Source organism: Trachypithecus francoisi, unplaced genomic scaffold (genome assembly GCF_009764315.1).
Source record: "Trachypithecus francoisi isolate TF-2019V2 unplaced genomic scaffold, Tfra_2.0 Lachesis_group3, whole genome shotgun sequence".
Classification (NCBI taxonomy): Eukaryota; Metazoa; Chordata; class Mammalia; order Primates; family Cercopithecidae; genus Trachypithecus; species Trachypithecus francoisi.
The window spans coordinates 158,519,809-158,537,434 of NW_022681468.1; the positions used below are offsets into that span (position 1 = coordinate 158,519,809).

The 17,626-nt window shown below is 44.7% G+C and overlaps 1 protein-coding gene across 1 annotated transcript in view; it reads left to right on the forward strand.

The window, feature by feature from the left end:
* Positions 1-17,626, forward strand: part of OTUD7A (OTU deubiquitinase 7A) — a 386,019-nt gene that overhangs the window by 207,344 nt on the left and 161,049 nt on the right. Inside the window, exons 3-4 of the mRNA XM_033190705.1 lie at positions 4,605-4,699; positions 6,412-6,566. Of these exons, the coding sequence (XP_033046596.1) occupies positions 6,416-6,566 (151 nt within the window). The 5' untranslated portion in view covers positions 4,605-4,699; positions 6,412-6,415. The remainder of the gene's footprint in view (positions 1-4,604; positions 4,700-6,411; positions 6,567-17,626) is intronic.

The following is a 17,626-nucleotide window of genomic DNA, read 5'->3' on the forward strand; positions in this document are numbered from 1 at the left end:
ACTGGGCTTTCTTACCTTTCATCTGAACCATGAAAATGCTCTGGAAGATGTGTTTCCCTAATGTGGCATCCACTGAAGCCTTTGTCCCCTAGTGCACCACACTTGCCCAAGGTCACAATGGCATCTGGCAAAGGATGAGCCACACATGCAGGCTCCTAGAGTGTTGACATCTGAGTTGAGACGGCCAATTCATTTCACCAGGGAAGCCCAGGCATCTGATCTCCTCACCAGGGTGGGCTTCCTCAACAGGCCAGACAGGATGAATGCATGCCTGACCTTTTTCATGTTTAACCATTCACCCGCTTAACAGGGATGTATAAATGTATGGGGAGTCAAGGGCGGATTCTCAGTACCAGAACAGTACATTTGCCTGTTGTTTTAATCTATGTCAATGGTAATAATAGTAATAGTGCGTGTTCTTTCAGTATCATCTCATCTCACTGTATCCTTACTGCAATTCTAAAGAGGCAGAGTTGTTCTCCCCCTCATTGCTCAGATGTGACAACCAAGGCTTCAATAAGTGAAGTGGCCTTTCCAGGGTTGCAGGGGCTTTGCACCCAGCCAGGCCATCAGCTCCCAAGCCTGCGCCCGACCCCAGATCTGTTCATCCACCCCTCTGTTCCCTTATCCCTGTGTTCAGTGTGCTGTATCATCAAACAGACCTGATGAAAGCAAGCTCCTGCTCCCCACTCATTTGCATGCCCCTGCCCGTGGCCCTCGCTGGCCCTCTCTGAAGTCAATCTCTCTGGCTGTGATGGGTGTTGACTCGGCTGCCTCCGAACCACCTGCCTCCCAGGCAGCAGCTCTGAGCTCATGCCAGGGCCCGGCAACCCTGTGGAGCCAGGGGCAAAGGAGGAATAGTCATGCTGACCTTGCCTTCATTTAAAAGGCTGATATTTTGTTCATCAAGGATATTTTTGCACTACTTTTTATTTTTACAAATATAGCACTAAAATGTTGTTTATGTTGATTCCTGGGTGTTTTTGCATCCCCTTAGATTCTGCAGCAGTGGCAGGTGCCGCCTCGCCTCACCTTAGTTTTGGCCCTGGTGTGTGCCAGGCACTGTGACCAGGAGGATAGAAAGGAGGATGAAGTAGATCCCAGCTCTCAGGCAGCTGGCCCTCTGTTGAGAGAGATTTTAAAGGCATTCACTACCCTGTTCGCTGCCCTGGGAGTGAAGAGTAACCTCCAGGCATTCATTCACCCATAGTCTTCCTGTACCTGTCCCCAGGGTTCAGACCACAAGCCTCTGCCACCATCTCCCAGTGTTCATTCTCCATCTACCCATTTTATTGCCTTCCAGTGTCCGGTTATGACATCTACAGACAAATATAATACAGCAATGTTTTATTTGAGCTTCATTGAAACAGAAGTTTGTTTGTTTATTTATTTATTTATTGAAGATGGAATTTCGCTCTTGTTGTCCAGGCTGGAGTACAGTGGCACGATCTCGGCTCACTGTAACCTCTGCCTCTCGGGTTCAAGCGATTCTCCTACCTCAGCCTCCCAAGTAGCTGAGATTACAGGCGCCTGCCACCACACCTGGCTTTTTTTTTTTTTTTTTTTTTTGTATTATTAGTAGAGACAGGGTTTTACCATGTTGGCCAGGCTGCCCTCAAACTCCAGACCTCAGGTGATCCACCAGCCTCGGCCTCCCAAAGTGCTGGGATTACAGGTGTAAGCCACCATACCTGGCCAAAACAGAAGTTAATGAAAAATGGATCCTGAGGCAGTTTGGGTCTTTATCCTGTGTCTTCCAAATCCAGCAGTTGGTCTTTGAGACCTGTGTGTGTGTGTCTGTCTCTTTCTGCTTACTGGGGAGCTCCTGGGGAGGCTCAGGGGGCTCATAGTTCCCACACAGTCCCTGCAGTCATGGCCGGAACAGATTAGCAGCTCCATGAAGGTTGCTTAAGTGAGAAATGAACACTGCCACCTCGGATACAGGAAGGAAGACGGAATTGAAGGCAGGAGCCCCCGCCAGTTTAACCCTCTGTGATTCCAAGCCAAGGCACTAGAGGTAGGCCCCTTATTCCTGCCTTCAGCAAGCTGGTGGCAGCAGTTTTCTTGCTCAGTGGAGACTTGGGAAGGCAAGGGTGGTCTCGGTCCCTGTTGAGAGTTCATTCACTGGCTCATAATTAATGTTTGTTGAGCATGTACTATGGGCCAGTACATTTTGTGCATGAATTCCTTAAAATTTCATAATAACTGTGAGATACTATTATTATTCTAATTGTATTGATGAGGAAACTGAGGCACGGAGAGGTGATATAACATGCCTAAGGTCACACAAAGTGGTGGAACCATTTTGGCCCCAGGAACTGATTCCAGGGCCAACCCTCTTCCCCACATGGCACTGCCACTCCTAAGGCAAAGTCACCAGGCATTGACGGGACACATTACTTTCCCCAGGGTGGCTGATGAGACCTTCAGAGACGTTCTGTCTAAGGGCTAGGATGCATGGAGGAGAGCAGAAATGCAGGGCCAGGGCACGGCCACCCAGAGCCTCAGGCTGTTCGAAGCGGCTGAGTGAGTGCTTTAGACCACACAGGGTAGGTTGAGAGGTACTGTGCATGCTTGGGAGGATGGCCCAGGTAACTGGGGGCCAGTGTCCCCACCAGCCCAGCCCCTCCCATATCATCATGGGACATGAATGTGAGGATGTGGTGATGGTGGCAGTGTGAGGTTTAACAAATACATCTGGAAGGCCAGGCGTGGTGGTTCCCACCTGTAATCCCAGCACCCTGGGAGGCCAAGGTGGGCAGATCACGAGGTCAAGAGATCAAGACCATTCTGGCTAACGTGGTGAAACCCTGTCTCTACGAAAGATACAAAAAAAAAAATTAGCCAGGCGTGATGGTACATGCCTGTAGTCCCAGCTACTCAGGAGGCTGAGACTGGAGAATGGCATGAACCTGGGAGGCAGAGCTTGCAGTGAGCCGAAATCATGCCACTGCACTCCAGCCTGGGCAACAGAGTGAGACTCCATCTCAAAAAAAAGAAGAAGGAGAAGGAGAAGAAATAAATCTGGAAGCAAGATAAACACGGTAGCTTCTTTTTTTTTTTTTTTTTGAGACGGAGTCTCGCTCTGTCACCCAGGCTGGAGTGCAGTGGCCAGATCTCAGCTCACTGCAAGCTCCGCCTCCCGGGTTCACGCCATTCTCCTGCCTCAGCCTCCCGAGTAGCTGGGACTACAGGCGCCGCCACCTCGCCCGGCTAGTTTTTTGTATTTTTAGTAGAGACGGGGTTTCACCATGTTAGCCAGGGTGGTCTACGATCTCCTGACCTCGTGATCCGCCCGTCTCGGCCTCCCAAAGTGCTGGGATTACAGGCTTGAGCCACCGCGCCCGGCCCACGGTAGCTTCTTACCACACAAAACATTCATTTTAAGTCCACACTTAAATCTATGTTTGCATTAAGGACATGATACAGAGGAGGAGATATGGACGTAATTTTAACTGCCATGCTGGTAAAAGCTCATGAAGTTCACAGTACAGCAACCTGGCATAAGTATAAACAGGCTGAGATTATACCATTCACTGCTGCCGAAAGGTGGGGCAACCCAAGTGTCCATAGGTGAATCAACTGATATGTAAAATGTGATCTATACATACAGTGGAATATTAGTCTACCTTAAAAAGGAAGAAGATTCTGACACTTGCTGACAGCATGCAGCAACCTTGAGGACAGTATGCTAAGAAGAATAAACGAGCCACAAAGGACAAATCCTATATGATCCCATTCACATAAGGTACCCAGAGTAGTCAGATTCACAGAGACAGAAAGTAGAATGGTGGTGGCCGGGGCCTGTGGGGAGAGAGGAATGCAGAGTTAGTATTTTGTGTGTACAGAGTTTCAGTTTGGGAAGATGAGAAAGTTCTGGAGTTGGTTGGAGGTGATGGTTGCTCAACAGTGTAAAGGTACTTAATGCCACTGAATCTGAAAAATGGTTAAAATGGTAATTCATATTATGTATATTTCACCACATAACTGAGATTGAATGTACTGGTGTGGTGTGTGCTAATAAAGTTTGAAACAGCTCTGTAGGCTGGGCGCGGTGGCTCACGTCTGTAATCCCAGCACTTTAGGAGGCCGAGGCGGGTAGATCACAAGGTCGGGGGATCGAGACCATCCTGGCTAACACGGTGAAACCCCGTCTCTACTAAAGATACTAAAAACTAGCCGGGTGTGGTGACAGGCGCCTATAGTCCCAGCTACTCGGGAGGCTGAGGCCGGAGAATGGCATGAACCCGGGAGGCGGAGCTTGCAGTGAGCCGAGATCGCGCCACTGCACTCCAGCCCCTGCAACAGAGCAAGACTCCATCTCAAAAAAGAAAAAAACAGCCCTGTGCTGTGCAAGTGATCCTCACTGAAATAGAAGTGCTTGCTAAAACAAGGGAAGCTGAGACAGCCCCCGGCCAGGCCCAGGCATGGGAGATGGTGGTCAGCTGGCGAGCGGGGACCTGTAGGGCCCAGGAAGACAGAGTACATGCCTCAGGCAATTGGCCAAGGCCAAGATCCAGCCTCCTGTGACAAAAAGCCAAGGCTTCGGCCTCAGTCTGAGGGTAAAGAGATCACCTGCTCTTGTTCTCTGATCTGTCCCCTAGGTGGCAGTGACAAAAGAAGAGACTCTCCCGGCCGAAGACCCGGTGCATGGAGAGAAGGAAGAAATCGATTTCCTAATTGGTACCATATACATCAGGTCAAATAATTTTCTTATTTTCTAGCTGCATCAACTAAAAGTTATAGGAGCTGTGTGCAAGATTGGGTGGTCACAATGAATGTCCCTGAGGGTACCGACCTCCCTGCCTGAGACCCTCAGTCCTCAGGGTCTTGCACGTTAAGTGAGCTCATTTCCTGCATTCCTACAGAAAAACAGGAGTGCTCAGAGAGGTGAAGCCCATGTCACAGCTGGACAAGGGCAGGGCCAGGGTCACATCAGGCTATGTGCCTGGCTCTAAAGCATGGGCCACTGACACAGGACCTACCCCACCAAGCAGCACCCATCCCAGTGGGTTACTGTGAAAGAAAGAACAGAGGACAGTCATCAATAGCATGGGATTCAAACTTACCCCCACAATCTGTAAAATTAATTCCATTCTTACTAGCATAAAATTCTCCATTGCCTGTAATGGAGTCTGCAAACTTTTTCCGTAAAGTTCCAGGAAGTAAATCTTTTCAGTTTTGTGGGCCTTAGGGTCTCTGTTTTAACTCCTCAACTCAGCTGGGTGCAAAACCAGCCACAGGCAATATGCAAATGAGTGGGTATGGCTGTATTCCCATAAAACTTCATTTACAAAAACGGGTGGCATACCACAGGTGGCCCTTGGTCCATAACTTGCGGACCTTTTATCTACACAAACACAAGGATGCATTTGTACTCCATCAGCAAAGACTGAGCACCCACTGGGGACCCCAGCACCTCTGACTAGTGTAAGTCTCTCTCACTTGCAGTGTGACAGTTGCTTTTCCCCAGCAATCGGCTGCTACAGTCAGCCTGGGTCAAGCTGCTGCACATCCGTTCTCTTTCTCTGGCTGGGATCATACTGCCTGGGAAATCTGACATTCTTCAGAATGTTGTTGGATTTGATGGCAGCTCTTAGAGAGATGGCAGATAGTTCAGTAGCCATCTTCAGCAAGTGTAGTATTTCAGTCAACTGTGAATTAACCTGGAGTCTTTCCTAATAGCCAAGTAAGTGGTGAGGGCGGAGGGGGCAGGATGGCACACTGGTAAAGGCATAATTGGAATAGAGTGGGTAACATTCCTCACATTGTGAAAGTATAACAAGTCTATACAGTTTGGAAGAGGATTAGAAGTATAGCAACTCCAATTGAATTTTTCTAGGTATACTTACGTATTTGAAATTTTAAAATAATCTAGTCTTTTTTCCCCATCAGTTATTGGAATTAATAAAATGTAAGGTCAGGAGCACTGGAAATAGTGATGACCCCTTGCCTTAGTCTATCTAGGCTGCTGTGTCAAAATACAATAGCTTGGAAGGCTTATGAACAATAGAAACGCATTCCACACAATGCTAAAGGCTGGGGAGTCTAAGATCGGGGAACCAGCGGATTTGGTGTCTAGTGAGGGCCCATTTCCTGCTCCATAGATGGCACTATCTCCATCACCTTGGAGATGAGATATCAACATATGAATTTTAGGAGGAAACACAAACATTCGCCTCATAATACCCCTTCTCTCACATGGCATGTACAGAGGGATGACATTTCAGTTCAAATTCTATAATATAATGTCTTGCATGAAGAATCAGGCAGTTGGACCAAACCAGTTCAGAAAAATATGACAGCAGGTGGAAATGGCTCCTGTTCTCTCCCTCAAGTCTCTGCATGTAGTTGTCACTTGCAGCTCCATTTCCGTCACGTGGTAAATGCCTTTTCTCTTCTTTCCTGCAGATGGATGGTTTCTAGTGTGCTTCCAAACCCCACCTCGGCTGAGTGTTGGGCAGCACTCCTACATGATCCTATGACTCTTGATATGGACGCAGTCCTGTCAGACTTTGTTCGGTCCACAGGGGCAGAACCTGGTCTGGCCAGAGACCTGCTGGAAGGTAAGCCCACCTCCTTGTCCCCCCACGCCACCATTCTGGGCATAACTACCTTCCAAATAAGAAGATTTCCAATATCTAGTAACAGTGGTACTTGGACAGTATTTGGACTCTCAAAAGTGAAAGTGTTGGTGATAAAATTATTTTTGTTATTTTTATTTGGCTTATGAAATAGATCACCCAACTCTTGACAGTCAAGTTGCCATGAAGCACTAACTGGGCTTTGCTTTGTGTCACATCTTACTGATGTTGAGTCAAAATTTATCAATGATTATTATATTCAAGAAAATATATTCAATGGAGCAGAAATACAAAACATTCAAGAAAAGACTTTTATGGGAGGCCTTAGTTTCATATCTCTGTGTTAGCTGAGACGAAAATACTCTAGGCCAGGGTTTTTGGTGGAAAAGCACCTACTAGCCAGTACAGTCACTGGGAGTAATTCACAAACAAGAAGACAGCCTTCGTCGTCCAGCTTTTCCCATAGGTAGCATTGGCTGTGTGAGAAATGTGCACCCTCCATATGTGTGATGTTTTCAGATACTTACTCAGCTATCACCACAGTGAACTAAAATGAAAGCTTAGTTTCTGTGTCACTAAAATGGATTTACTTTTTTTTTTTTTTTTTTTGATAGTGGCAGTGGTATGTGAAGGTAGGAAGGACCAGTCACAACTTTTCAGGACAGTCAGCTGTGTGAGAAGACAGAACTTTGTAATGTTTACTCTTTACTTCAAATGTATAAACTGCAATTTGTGGATTTAGTAAATACTTGGTCAAGAATTGTAACTCACAATGATTCTTTAAGTCACTTAGGGAAAATAAGAGTTACTGTACATTTGCAGAAGTGGAGAGAATTATTCCATCCTATTGAAAATTAAGAACCACCTACTGGAGGATTATCAGAAAATGGCAATGGCAAAAACATGGTTTTTAAATTTTCCCCAACCTCTTAGAATTTCAAACCAACTCCAAGTTTAGAATAAAATATGCTTAGAGTTTTTGCAATCTATGGAAATCATAATATGATTCTCCCTTCCTGCTATTTATATGATATAATGTCTCCCTGTCAGTTTCCATTATTTTTGTTAAGTGGGCAGCAGAGTGGAGAAGCAGGCTTGGAATAAGGTCGGCAGTGACATCTGAGTTCGAGTTTAGATTCAGCCACTTATCAACTATGAGATATAGGACAAATTATTTTACTTCCCTTACCCTCAGATTTTTTCTACGTTGAACTTAACCCACCTTACGAGGTGACTGTGAATATTAGAAGTTGTGGGCCAGGCGCAGTGGCTCAAGCCTGTAATCCCAGCACTTTGGGAGGCCGAGACGGGCGGATCACAAGATCAGGAGATCGAGACCATCCTGGCTAACCCGGTGAAACCCCGTCTCTACTAAAAAATACAAAAAAAAAAACTAGCCGGGCGAGGTGGCAGGCGCCTGTAGTTCCAGCTACTAGGGAGGCTGAGACAGGAGAATGGCGTAAACCCGGGAGGCGGAGCTTGCAGTGAGCTGAGATCCAGCCACTGCACTCCAGCCTGGGCGACAGAGCGAGACTCCATCTCAAAAAAAAAAAAAAAAAAGAAAGAAGTTGTGATATAAAATGTGTGGTAAAGAAGCAGTATATAACAGATGCTCAAAAAAGTATTTTCATAAGAACATGCTTGTGGTGGCCATTATTGTAATTAGTACTAAAATCAGTATTAATGTCTAGACAGTCTTAAATAGGAAGCAAGAGATGTCATCTCTTTTCTGTATTTTTTTACTTATGTTCTTCACGTTAAGATACAGAAAAATTAAGTTTTTTGTGTCTAGTTCCATGAACTTTAACACATGTATGGATTTGTGTTATTACTAACACTTTCAGGACACAGAAGCACTTCATCGCCTCCAGATTCTCTGTCCTGATATCTTTTATAATCAGACCCTCCCCTACCCCAACCATTGGCAACCTGTGCTCTCTTTTCTATCACTCGTTTTGTCTCTTTGCAAGAACGTCAGATAAATGTCCTACAGAGCCTAATCTTTGAAACTGGCTCCTTTTCATGCAGTGGGATTATTTTGAGACTCATCAAGTCATGTGTCAGTAGCCGGTTCCTTTTTGTTGCTGAGTAGTATTCCATTCTGTAGGTACACCACAATATATTTATCTACTCATCTGTCCAGAAGCATTTCAGTTGTTATCCATTTTTGACAGTTATGACTAGAGCTTCTAGAAACATTTAAGAACAGGATTTTGTGAATATGGTTTTAATTTTTCTTTCTTTTTTTTTTTTTTTTTTTTTTTGTGACACGCAGTCTCGCTCTGTAGCCCAGGCTGGAGTGCAATGGCGCCGTCTCAGCTCATTGCAACCTCCGCCTCCCAGGTCCCAGTTCAAGCAATTCTCCTGCCTCAGCCTCCTGAGTAGCTGGGATTACAGCCATGGACCACCATGCCCAGCTAATGTTTGTATTTTTAGTAGAGCCGGGGTTTCACCATATTGGCCAGGCTGGTCTTGAATTCCTAACCTCGTGATCCGCCTGTCTCAGCCTCCCAAAGTGCTGGGATTGTAGGTGTGAACCACCGTGCGGCCTAGTTTTAATTTTTCTAGGCTAAATACATATTAACCTTGTAAGAAACTGCCAACCTGTTTTCCAGAGTGCTGCACCATTTTGCATTCCCACCAGCAATGTCTGAGAGCTGCAGCTGCCCCACATCCTTGTCAACACTTGGTATTTCTTCCTTTTTTGTTTTTGCATTTTAACCATTTGATAGCTGTGTAGTGGTATTTCTTCATGGTTTTAAATTTCATTTTCCTAGTAACTAATGACATTGAAAATTTTCATACTATTTATCATCCATCTTTTTATTTTCTTTCATGAAATGTCCGTTCAAGCTTTTTGCCTGTGTCTAAATTGAGTTGTTTACTTGAGTTTTAAGAGTTCTTTACATATTCTGAGTATAAATCCTTTGTTCAGATATGTGATTTGCAAATATCTTCTCCCAGTCTGTGCTTGACTTTTCAGTCTCTTAACAGGGCCTTTTACAGAGCACAGTTTTAAATTCTGATGCAGTACAACTGACGTTTTTCTGGTATAGATCTTGCATTGCGTGACATATCTGAGAAATTTTACATAACTCCAGATCATGAAGATTTTCTCATAGTTGGTCTTTTAAAAGTTTTATACTTTCATGTTTTACATTTAGATCTACGATCCATTTGAGTTGCTTTTTGTATAATATGTGAGATTAGGGTCCAGATTCAGTTTTATGCATACGAATATCCCATTTGAGTTGCTTTTTGTATAATATGTGAGATTTAGGTCCAGATTCAGTTTTATGCATACGAATATCCAATTGTTTCAACATCATTTATTGGAAATATCCTCCTTCTTTCATTGAAATTGAATTGCCTTTACAGATTTCACAAAAAGCCAGCTGAGGGTATTTGTAAGAAATATATTTCTGAACAGTGGTTCTGTCTCTTTAATGATTATGTCTGCTCTTTTATCAACACTGTGCCATATTGATTTCTATAGCTCTGTAATGAGTCTTAAAATCAGATAGTGTGATTTTTCTAAATTTATTCTTCTTTTTCAAAAGTGTTTCAGCTTTTTTTTTTTTTTTTTTGCCTTTCCATGTGAACTTTAGGATCCACTTGCCTCCATCTACTCTATCTATAGACTGTTTTGCTGAGATTTTGACTACAATTTTAGTAAATCTACAACTCAATCCTGTGTTGTGTCTTTCAGTCCATGAAGGAATGCCGTAATTTCCATGTCCTTGGGCCTCCGTGAAGCTCTTTCATCCACATTTGATGGCTTTTGGCATATAGATCCTGTACATGTTTTGTTATATGTGTATCGGGGGGTGGGGTTGTAAGCTATTGTACATGGTATTTTTTATTTCAGTTTCTACTTGTTCATTGGTAATATACAAAAATATAATTGATTTTTGTGTGCTGATCTTATATCCTGCAATCTTGCTATAGCTAAACTCAGTTTGTTCTAGGAAGGCTGTGTGTGTGTGTGTGTGTGTTCTCCTTGGGATTTTCTACATAGGTGATCATATTGTCTCTGAGTAAAGACAGTTTTCTTTCTTCCTTTCCAGTCTCTAGGCCTTTCTGGTTTTCTTGTCTTGTTTCACCGACAAGGACTATTCAAAAAGTTAAATAGCGGTGTTAAAAAAGAAGATCCTTGTGTTGTTCTTAATCTCTGAGAAAAAGCAGTATTTCACCATGAAGTAGAATGTTGGCTATAGCTTTTAGTAGATAGTCTTTATCAGGTGAAGAAAATTTCTTTCTATTCCAAGTTTGCTGAGAGTTTTCTAATAAATAGATACTGAATTTTAAAAATGAAGATCAAATGGGTTTTTTGCTTTAAACTGTTGCTATACTAGATTAAACTGATTGTCTTCCAGTGGTAAACCAGACTTTCAGCTGTTTCTTTCCAGGTTTCTATGTTCTGCCGTTTTTTTCTTTGCTTCTGGGACTCAGATGATAGGACACTCAGACCTTTTGTTGTTACCTAACGTCTCTATGGTTCTGTTCAAGTTTTTCAAATTTTGTCTGTTGTTCAGATTCAATCATTTCTATTAATTTTATTTATAAATTTACTAACTACTTCCTCCATCATCTTCTGTTAGTGAGCCCATCCGGTGGGTTTTCTATTTTAGTAGTTGAATTTTTTCATTTCTAAGATTTCCACTTAGTTCTTCTTCATATCTTCTATTTGCAAAACTTTCTGTATTTTTTAAGAGTACCCTTCTTTACTTGTACAATATTTTTAACAACTGCTTGAAAATCTTTGTCAAATAATTCCAGTATCTGTTTCATCTCAGAGTAGCTGTTGGCTTTCTGTATGCTGAGTATGCTTTCAGTATGCTGAATTGTATCCTAGACATTTTAAATACTATGTTTTGAGATTCTGGTTATTGTTAAAATCTTACAGTGAATGTCATTAACTTTTTTTAGAAGATAATCACTCCAAATGGGTTCAGACCACAAATTCCTAGTTCCCGCAAGACTCGTGTGGATTGTGGTTGCTATGAAAGTCTTTGAGATGTGGATCCATCTCACACAAGTGCCACCTAGTGGCCAGCCTGGGACTCCGGTGGTAGTCTATCCCGTATTTCAGCACTCAAAGTCTGTGTCATCTGTGTAGGGTCAGATCCATACATGTAGAGCTCAAGGGTAAGCCCAAGAGTTCATGAGCAACTGTCAGGGGTTGCTCTCCCGAAGTCCTTCCTCACTGTAAGCTGCTCAGTAGTGTCTGGGTCCCTGGGCTCTGCCTTTTCAGCCCTCCAGCCAGCTTGGGTGGTTGAGGCTTGATTTCCCCTACTCTCTGGTGCACTTGACTGAAACACGTCAGAGCTAAGCAGCCAGAAGCCAAAGAGAAAAAGCGTGAAGGTTTTCCCCACCTTCTGGGGACCGCAGATCCTCTGGTTGGAAAGGAAGTTTGCCTGGCCTGATGACTTTAATTATCTGCCATTTCTCACTAGGGCCACAACATTTCTTGAGGTCTGGGGCACAGAGAAGAAAAACTTTTAGAAAAAAAAAGAAGATAAATTAGAGATTTCCAGACTTTCTCAGAACAGTAGAGACCCCTTTCCTGCTTCTGTACCTGAGTTGGTGGGCTTTTCCTGGAGTTAGTGCCCACTCTGGATGAGGAGGTGCATTGAGTCCACGCTGGGGAGACGAGGTGGGGAAGTGTCTCGCTCACCTCCAGCTCTGTGGCACTTCCAACCGCGGTCTCCTTTCTGCACTGGCACTTCCGACTGTGACCTACCTTCCTGAGCCCAGTCGCTGCTGCCTGCACACTGTCCAGGGGTCCCGGCTGCACCCCAGTGGGAGAGAGGGTGGCAGTGCTGAGCGCTCACTCACCTCACCCACTGCTGGGTCCTGCCCTCGGCTTTCACAGGTAAGAGGACTGTGGTTCCATTGTGTATGATGGATTAAGGTGTCAAAGTTATTTGGGTGAAGATTTCTCTAAAGTCAGTATTTCAAAGAATGAAGTATTTTTGTTGTAAGTCCTCAGAATGATCTGTATTGGGAGGATGTCAGTAATGGGGGAATTTAGAGGGGAGATGTCTAAAGGGAAATAAATCCCCATGGTGGCAGAAGCTGAGTGGAAGGTACATGGTCCTCATTTGTAACGTCTTCTATTTTTATTTATTTCAAAATGAAAAGTTAAAAACCACCACAATGATGGGAATCACAGCACAGCAGAGGGAGACCAATACGAGAGAGGAGGAGCAGAGGCTGATCACAACCTTGGTAAACTGAGGCAAGCGAACACCGACCTGCCTCCATACAGAAGAGGGTGGTCTTGCCTGTTCGCCTGCTTCCTGTGTTACCAGATCAAACTTGGGTCTGGCCCTCTGGCGCAGCAAAGCCAGAAACTGACGTCAAGCTTGCAATAAGAGAAAGTGAGACATTTACTGCAGGGCAGCAAGCCAGGAGAATTGGGCAGCTTGTGTTGAAGCCCTGAATCCCCCAGTGCCATATAGGTAAACGTTTTCACAGGCAGGAAGAGTCTGGGCATGGTGGCTCATGCCTGTAATCCCAGCACTTTGGGAGGCCTAGGCAGGCAGATCACCTAAGGTCAGGAGTTCGAGACCAGCCCGGCTAACCTGATGAAACCCCGTCTCTACTACAAATACAAAAATTAGCTGGGTGTGGTGGTGGGCGCCTGTAATCCCAGCTACTCAGGAGGCTGAGGCACGAAAATCGCTTAAACCCAGGAGGCAGAGGTTGCAGTGAGCTGAGATTGTGCCATTGCACTCCAGCCTGGCAACAGAGCGAGACTCCATCTCAAAAAAAAAAAAAAAAGTAATAATAATAATAATAAAATAAAGTCGGGGGCAGAAGTTACAGGCAAAGACATAAATCAATACATGGAGGCTGTACATTGGTTTGACCTAGAAAGACAGGCCATCTTGAACCAGATATGGGGCAAAGGGCACAGGTCATAGGTGGATTCGAAGACTTTCTGGTTTACAGTGGGTTAAGGAGATGAAGCTTTGTCTGCAAATTTGTGATCAGCAGAAAAGAATGTTAGCTCTGGTCTGTGGGCATGACCTCCTCTAGGCCCGTCAGGAAGAATTTTAGAACAAAGAATGATGGTCCAAGCTCAGTCCTCAGTTTCCCCTGTCTGAGGTCTGCATGCCAGCAGATAGCACTTTTCATTTGGTGAGGGTCCTGGTTTCTGAAAATCAACTCAAGGACTTGTGTTAAAATGTTACCTTTATTCTCTATAGGGAACTTGGGTTTATTCTGTGACTTTAACTTCCCTGGCTATTGTTTTAAGTTATTCTTCCCTTCTTGCTTCAGTTGCTCATTTACTTCCCAGTGCTGGCTAGGTGCCTGGAAATGCCTTTGAAGGAACTCAAGATTTCCTTTTATTTTCATGCTTGGGGGCAGGTGCCCAGCAGGCCCCTAAGAGGGGTCTCTGCTCCATCTCATCTTCATATCAGCCTCTTGCATGTCCCTGAAGTGGTTCTCCAAAACAAATTCAAGTCAGGTAACTCCGTTTCCTCAAATTGTTCATACCCCGCCCCCATTAATTACCTGCAGAATAAACTTCTCCACCTGGTACTCCAGCCCTTTAGCATCTAGTCCTATTCCATCCCTTCCCTCATGACCTGAGGCGTCTCTTCACCATCCCTTTCCCTGACTTGACACCCACCTCTGTGCTTCTGTCTTCACCCATTGCTCCTGCTGCCCCTCCCCCTGCACACACTGCCTCCCTGTTGAAATTCAGCTCTTCCTCCAAGATGGATCATGAACTCCCAGACAGCAAGGACCATGCAAGGTTTTATTCACTGTTCGCCCAACACTCAGCACGTATGAATCCCTCAGTAGAGTGATGTATGAATAGCTGCTGGGGTACAGTGATGAGCAGCCAGACAGAAATCGCCCCCATGGAGACAGGTGGAAATAAGTTATATAGTATGTTGGCCATTCATGCTGGGAAGATAACTAAGTCGGGAAGGAAGTGGGTATGAGTGCGTACAGTTTTAAAGTAGGGTTGTCAGGGAAGGCTTAAGGCTTCACTTAAAAAGGGATCTGAGCAAAGATTTGAGGAGGTGAGAAAGCAAGCCACGTGGATGTCTGGAGGAAGCAGTTTCTATGAAGAGTAAGGATTCACTGATCATTCCTTGCCCTCCTGTGGAACTTTGTGGACTTCTGCGGCAGCATGTGCTTGGTTGTGCCTTATTTTATAATTCATCACATGCTTGTCAGGCTGGATTTGCCCAGTCTTGAGCACATGCCACTGATTTAGCAGAATTCACAGCTCTGACATTTCCAAGTGTGTGCAATTAGAGGACTGCCATGGACAAATCCCACACCCTTGAATGGGAACAAAAAGGTGATCTAGGGACCATGAATCCTAAGCAGGAGTTAATGCTTGACCACAAGGTGTGAGGGCCCTTGGCCGGGGCTGGGACTGTCTTGTCAGTGGGTCTAGAAATACTGAAAGGAAACCGTTGGCTGCCCTTCCAACTGTCCTGTTCTTACTAGGGAGAGCTCTGCCGTTAGACCAGACATATTTGGGGGAAAAAATGGCAAAAACAGAAAAAAAAAAAAAAATTCCAATCAGAATTCTAAGATACGTCCTCTAGCCTGGCCCCATTCAGGAAGACACATTCTTCCTTTAGAGATAAGAGTATTTAAATACTCTTAAACAGACCAGTTAAGACCATTTGCGGTGAGTTACCTTGTGTCATGTTGATCAATTAAGTAGATCTGATTTCCCTCATTTCCTTCCTACCGGGGAAGCTTGTAACCCCTAGGTACCATCACTGGCCTATTTTGCTGGTTTTACTCAAAAGTCTGTGCCATTGTGGCTGCTTGAAATTAAACACTTTGGCCAGGCACGGTGGCTCACGCCTGTAATCCCAGCACTTTGGGAAGGCTGAGGCAGGCGGATCACGAGATCAGGAGTTCAAAACCATCCTGACCAACACAGTGAAGCCCCATCTCTACTAAAAGTACAAAAATTGCTGGGCATGGTGGTGCACACCTGTAAACCCAGCTACTCAAGAGGCTGAGGCAGAGGTTGCAGTGAGCTGAGATCGTGCCATTGTACTACAGCTGGGGCAACAAGTGAGACTCTGTCTCAAAAGAAAAAAAGAAAGAGAGAAAGAAACACTTCCTCTCTGGAAAGCCAGCCACATTCGTCCCAGCATCTTTCTTGGTGTCTGTGCATGGACAAAGCCTCCCCATTCCCCCATGTCCCCCACCACTTTGTGTCCTTCCACTTTGCTTCACTTATGTGCCGCCACTCCAGGGTTCCTTGAGGTCCAGGAATTCCATGCCATTCCCTTTCACATGGCTGAGCGCCCCAGCCCTGTGAATTAGCTGTCCTGAGTGGGCACTCAGTAATGTGGGCGAAACTGAATCAAGCTGAAGAGGGAAGGAGCAAAAAAGCAACCAGAAGCCCTCTGATAGTGCAGCTCAGATTCACAGTCATGTTCTTAAACACTTTTTAAGATACAAAAATTAGCTGTGCAAACTGAAATCAATTTAAACTATTTTCTTTGATTAGGCAGGAAAGAGGAGGCTGCTACGTATTAAGAACTCCCACTTAAGCCAAACCTTCATGTTTTCAATCTCCAAGCAGGCATTGAGGGCCTCTGGGCTGCGTGTGGGAGATCCAGGAAGAAAGAAGAGTAGGCCCTGCCTTCAGGGTCCTTCCTGCCTAAAGCAATCCATAGGCAGCTGTGTTCTAACAAAACTTTTATTTCTAAAACAGGCAGCCAGCCAGCCTATGGGCAGTAGTTTGCCAACCTGTGCTGTAGATTAAAAAAGGCTTGAGATCTGTCAAACAGTGATAATGTATGCACATTATTTGAATACTGATTCCAACAAACTAAAAAAGAAAAATTATAAGACAATCTGGGAAATGTGAGCACTTAACATTTAATGGATATTTGATGATATTAAAGAATAACTACTTTTAGATATGATATTTTTATTGTGATAGTGCTAAGAAAAATAAGATACATACTGACGTGGATGGATGAAGTAATATGATGCAGGGGTTTTCTGGGGACAGGCGAATGGGTGGGAGAGGAGATGAAACAGTATTATCCATGAGATGCTTTTTATTAAACCTGAACAGTGGATGCAAACAGGTTTATTATAAGCGATGTACGAATGTTTCCATAATAAAGAGTTTTAAAACAGACAGCACCAGGAAACCTCCGCTTCCAGCCAAGATGAAGTATCAGAATGTGGGTGTGCCCTCCTGCCTAAAGAAGAAAATGATAAATATGATAAACAAGACACTGAACATTAGATAGTGAAGGACAGTAGTCCCCAAGAGATTGGAAACAAACAAGGTTAGTCCTATAATTGCCCAGCTCACTGCCTTGAGAAAGTTTCTAATATGTGGTACAGGGAGGAGGAGCCCAGAGGAAGCTTGCCCGACTCCACAATGGAAGGAGACAGAGCGTAGAGTCCCAGGAGTCCAGGAGGCTGGAGTCCACAGGACAGAGCCTGAGCGAGGAGACAGCTACACAGAGAGAACTGCAGTGATTCATGGAGGGTTTGCCTCTGCCACTCAGCCAAGTGTCAGTCAGTGCCTGTGTGTGAGGAAGCTATGTGGAGCTGGGGAGGGAACCACCTAAGAGGATTAGAGGAAACAGTGCCTGGGGCTGATACAGAGCCATGGAAAGTGCCTGTGCTCGCCAGCCAGGCCGTACAAGCACTGAATATAATACCTAGAAGGATCTTGCCTCAGTAATTGGGAGTAATTAGCCCTGTAATAAAAACTTTTCTAGGGCTAGACACAGTGGCTCATACTTGTAATCCCAACACTTTGGGAGACCAAGCGAGGAGGATCACTTGAGGACAAGAGTTCAAGACCAGCCTGAACAACATAGTGAGACCTCTGTCTCCACAAAAATCTTCTAAAAATTAGCTGGGCGTGGTGGCATATGCCTGTTGTCCTAGCTATTCAGGAGGCTGAGTTGAGGAGATCACTTGTGCCCGAGAGTTCGGGGTTATGGTGAGCTATGAGCGCACCACTGCACTCCAGTCTAGGCAACACTAAGACCCTGACTCTAAAAAAATAAAAGTAG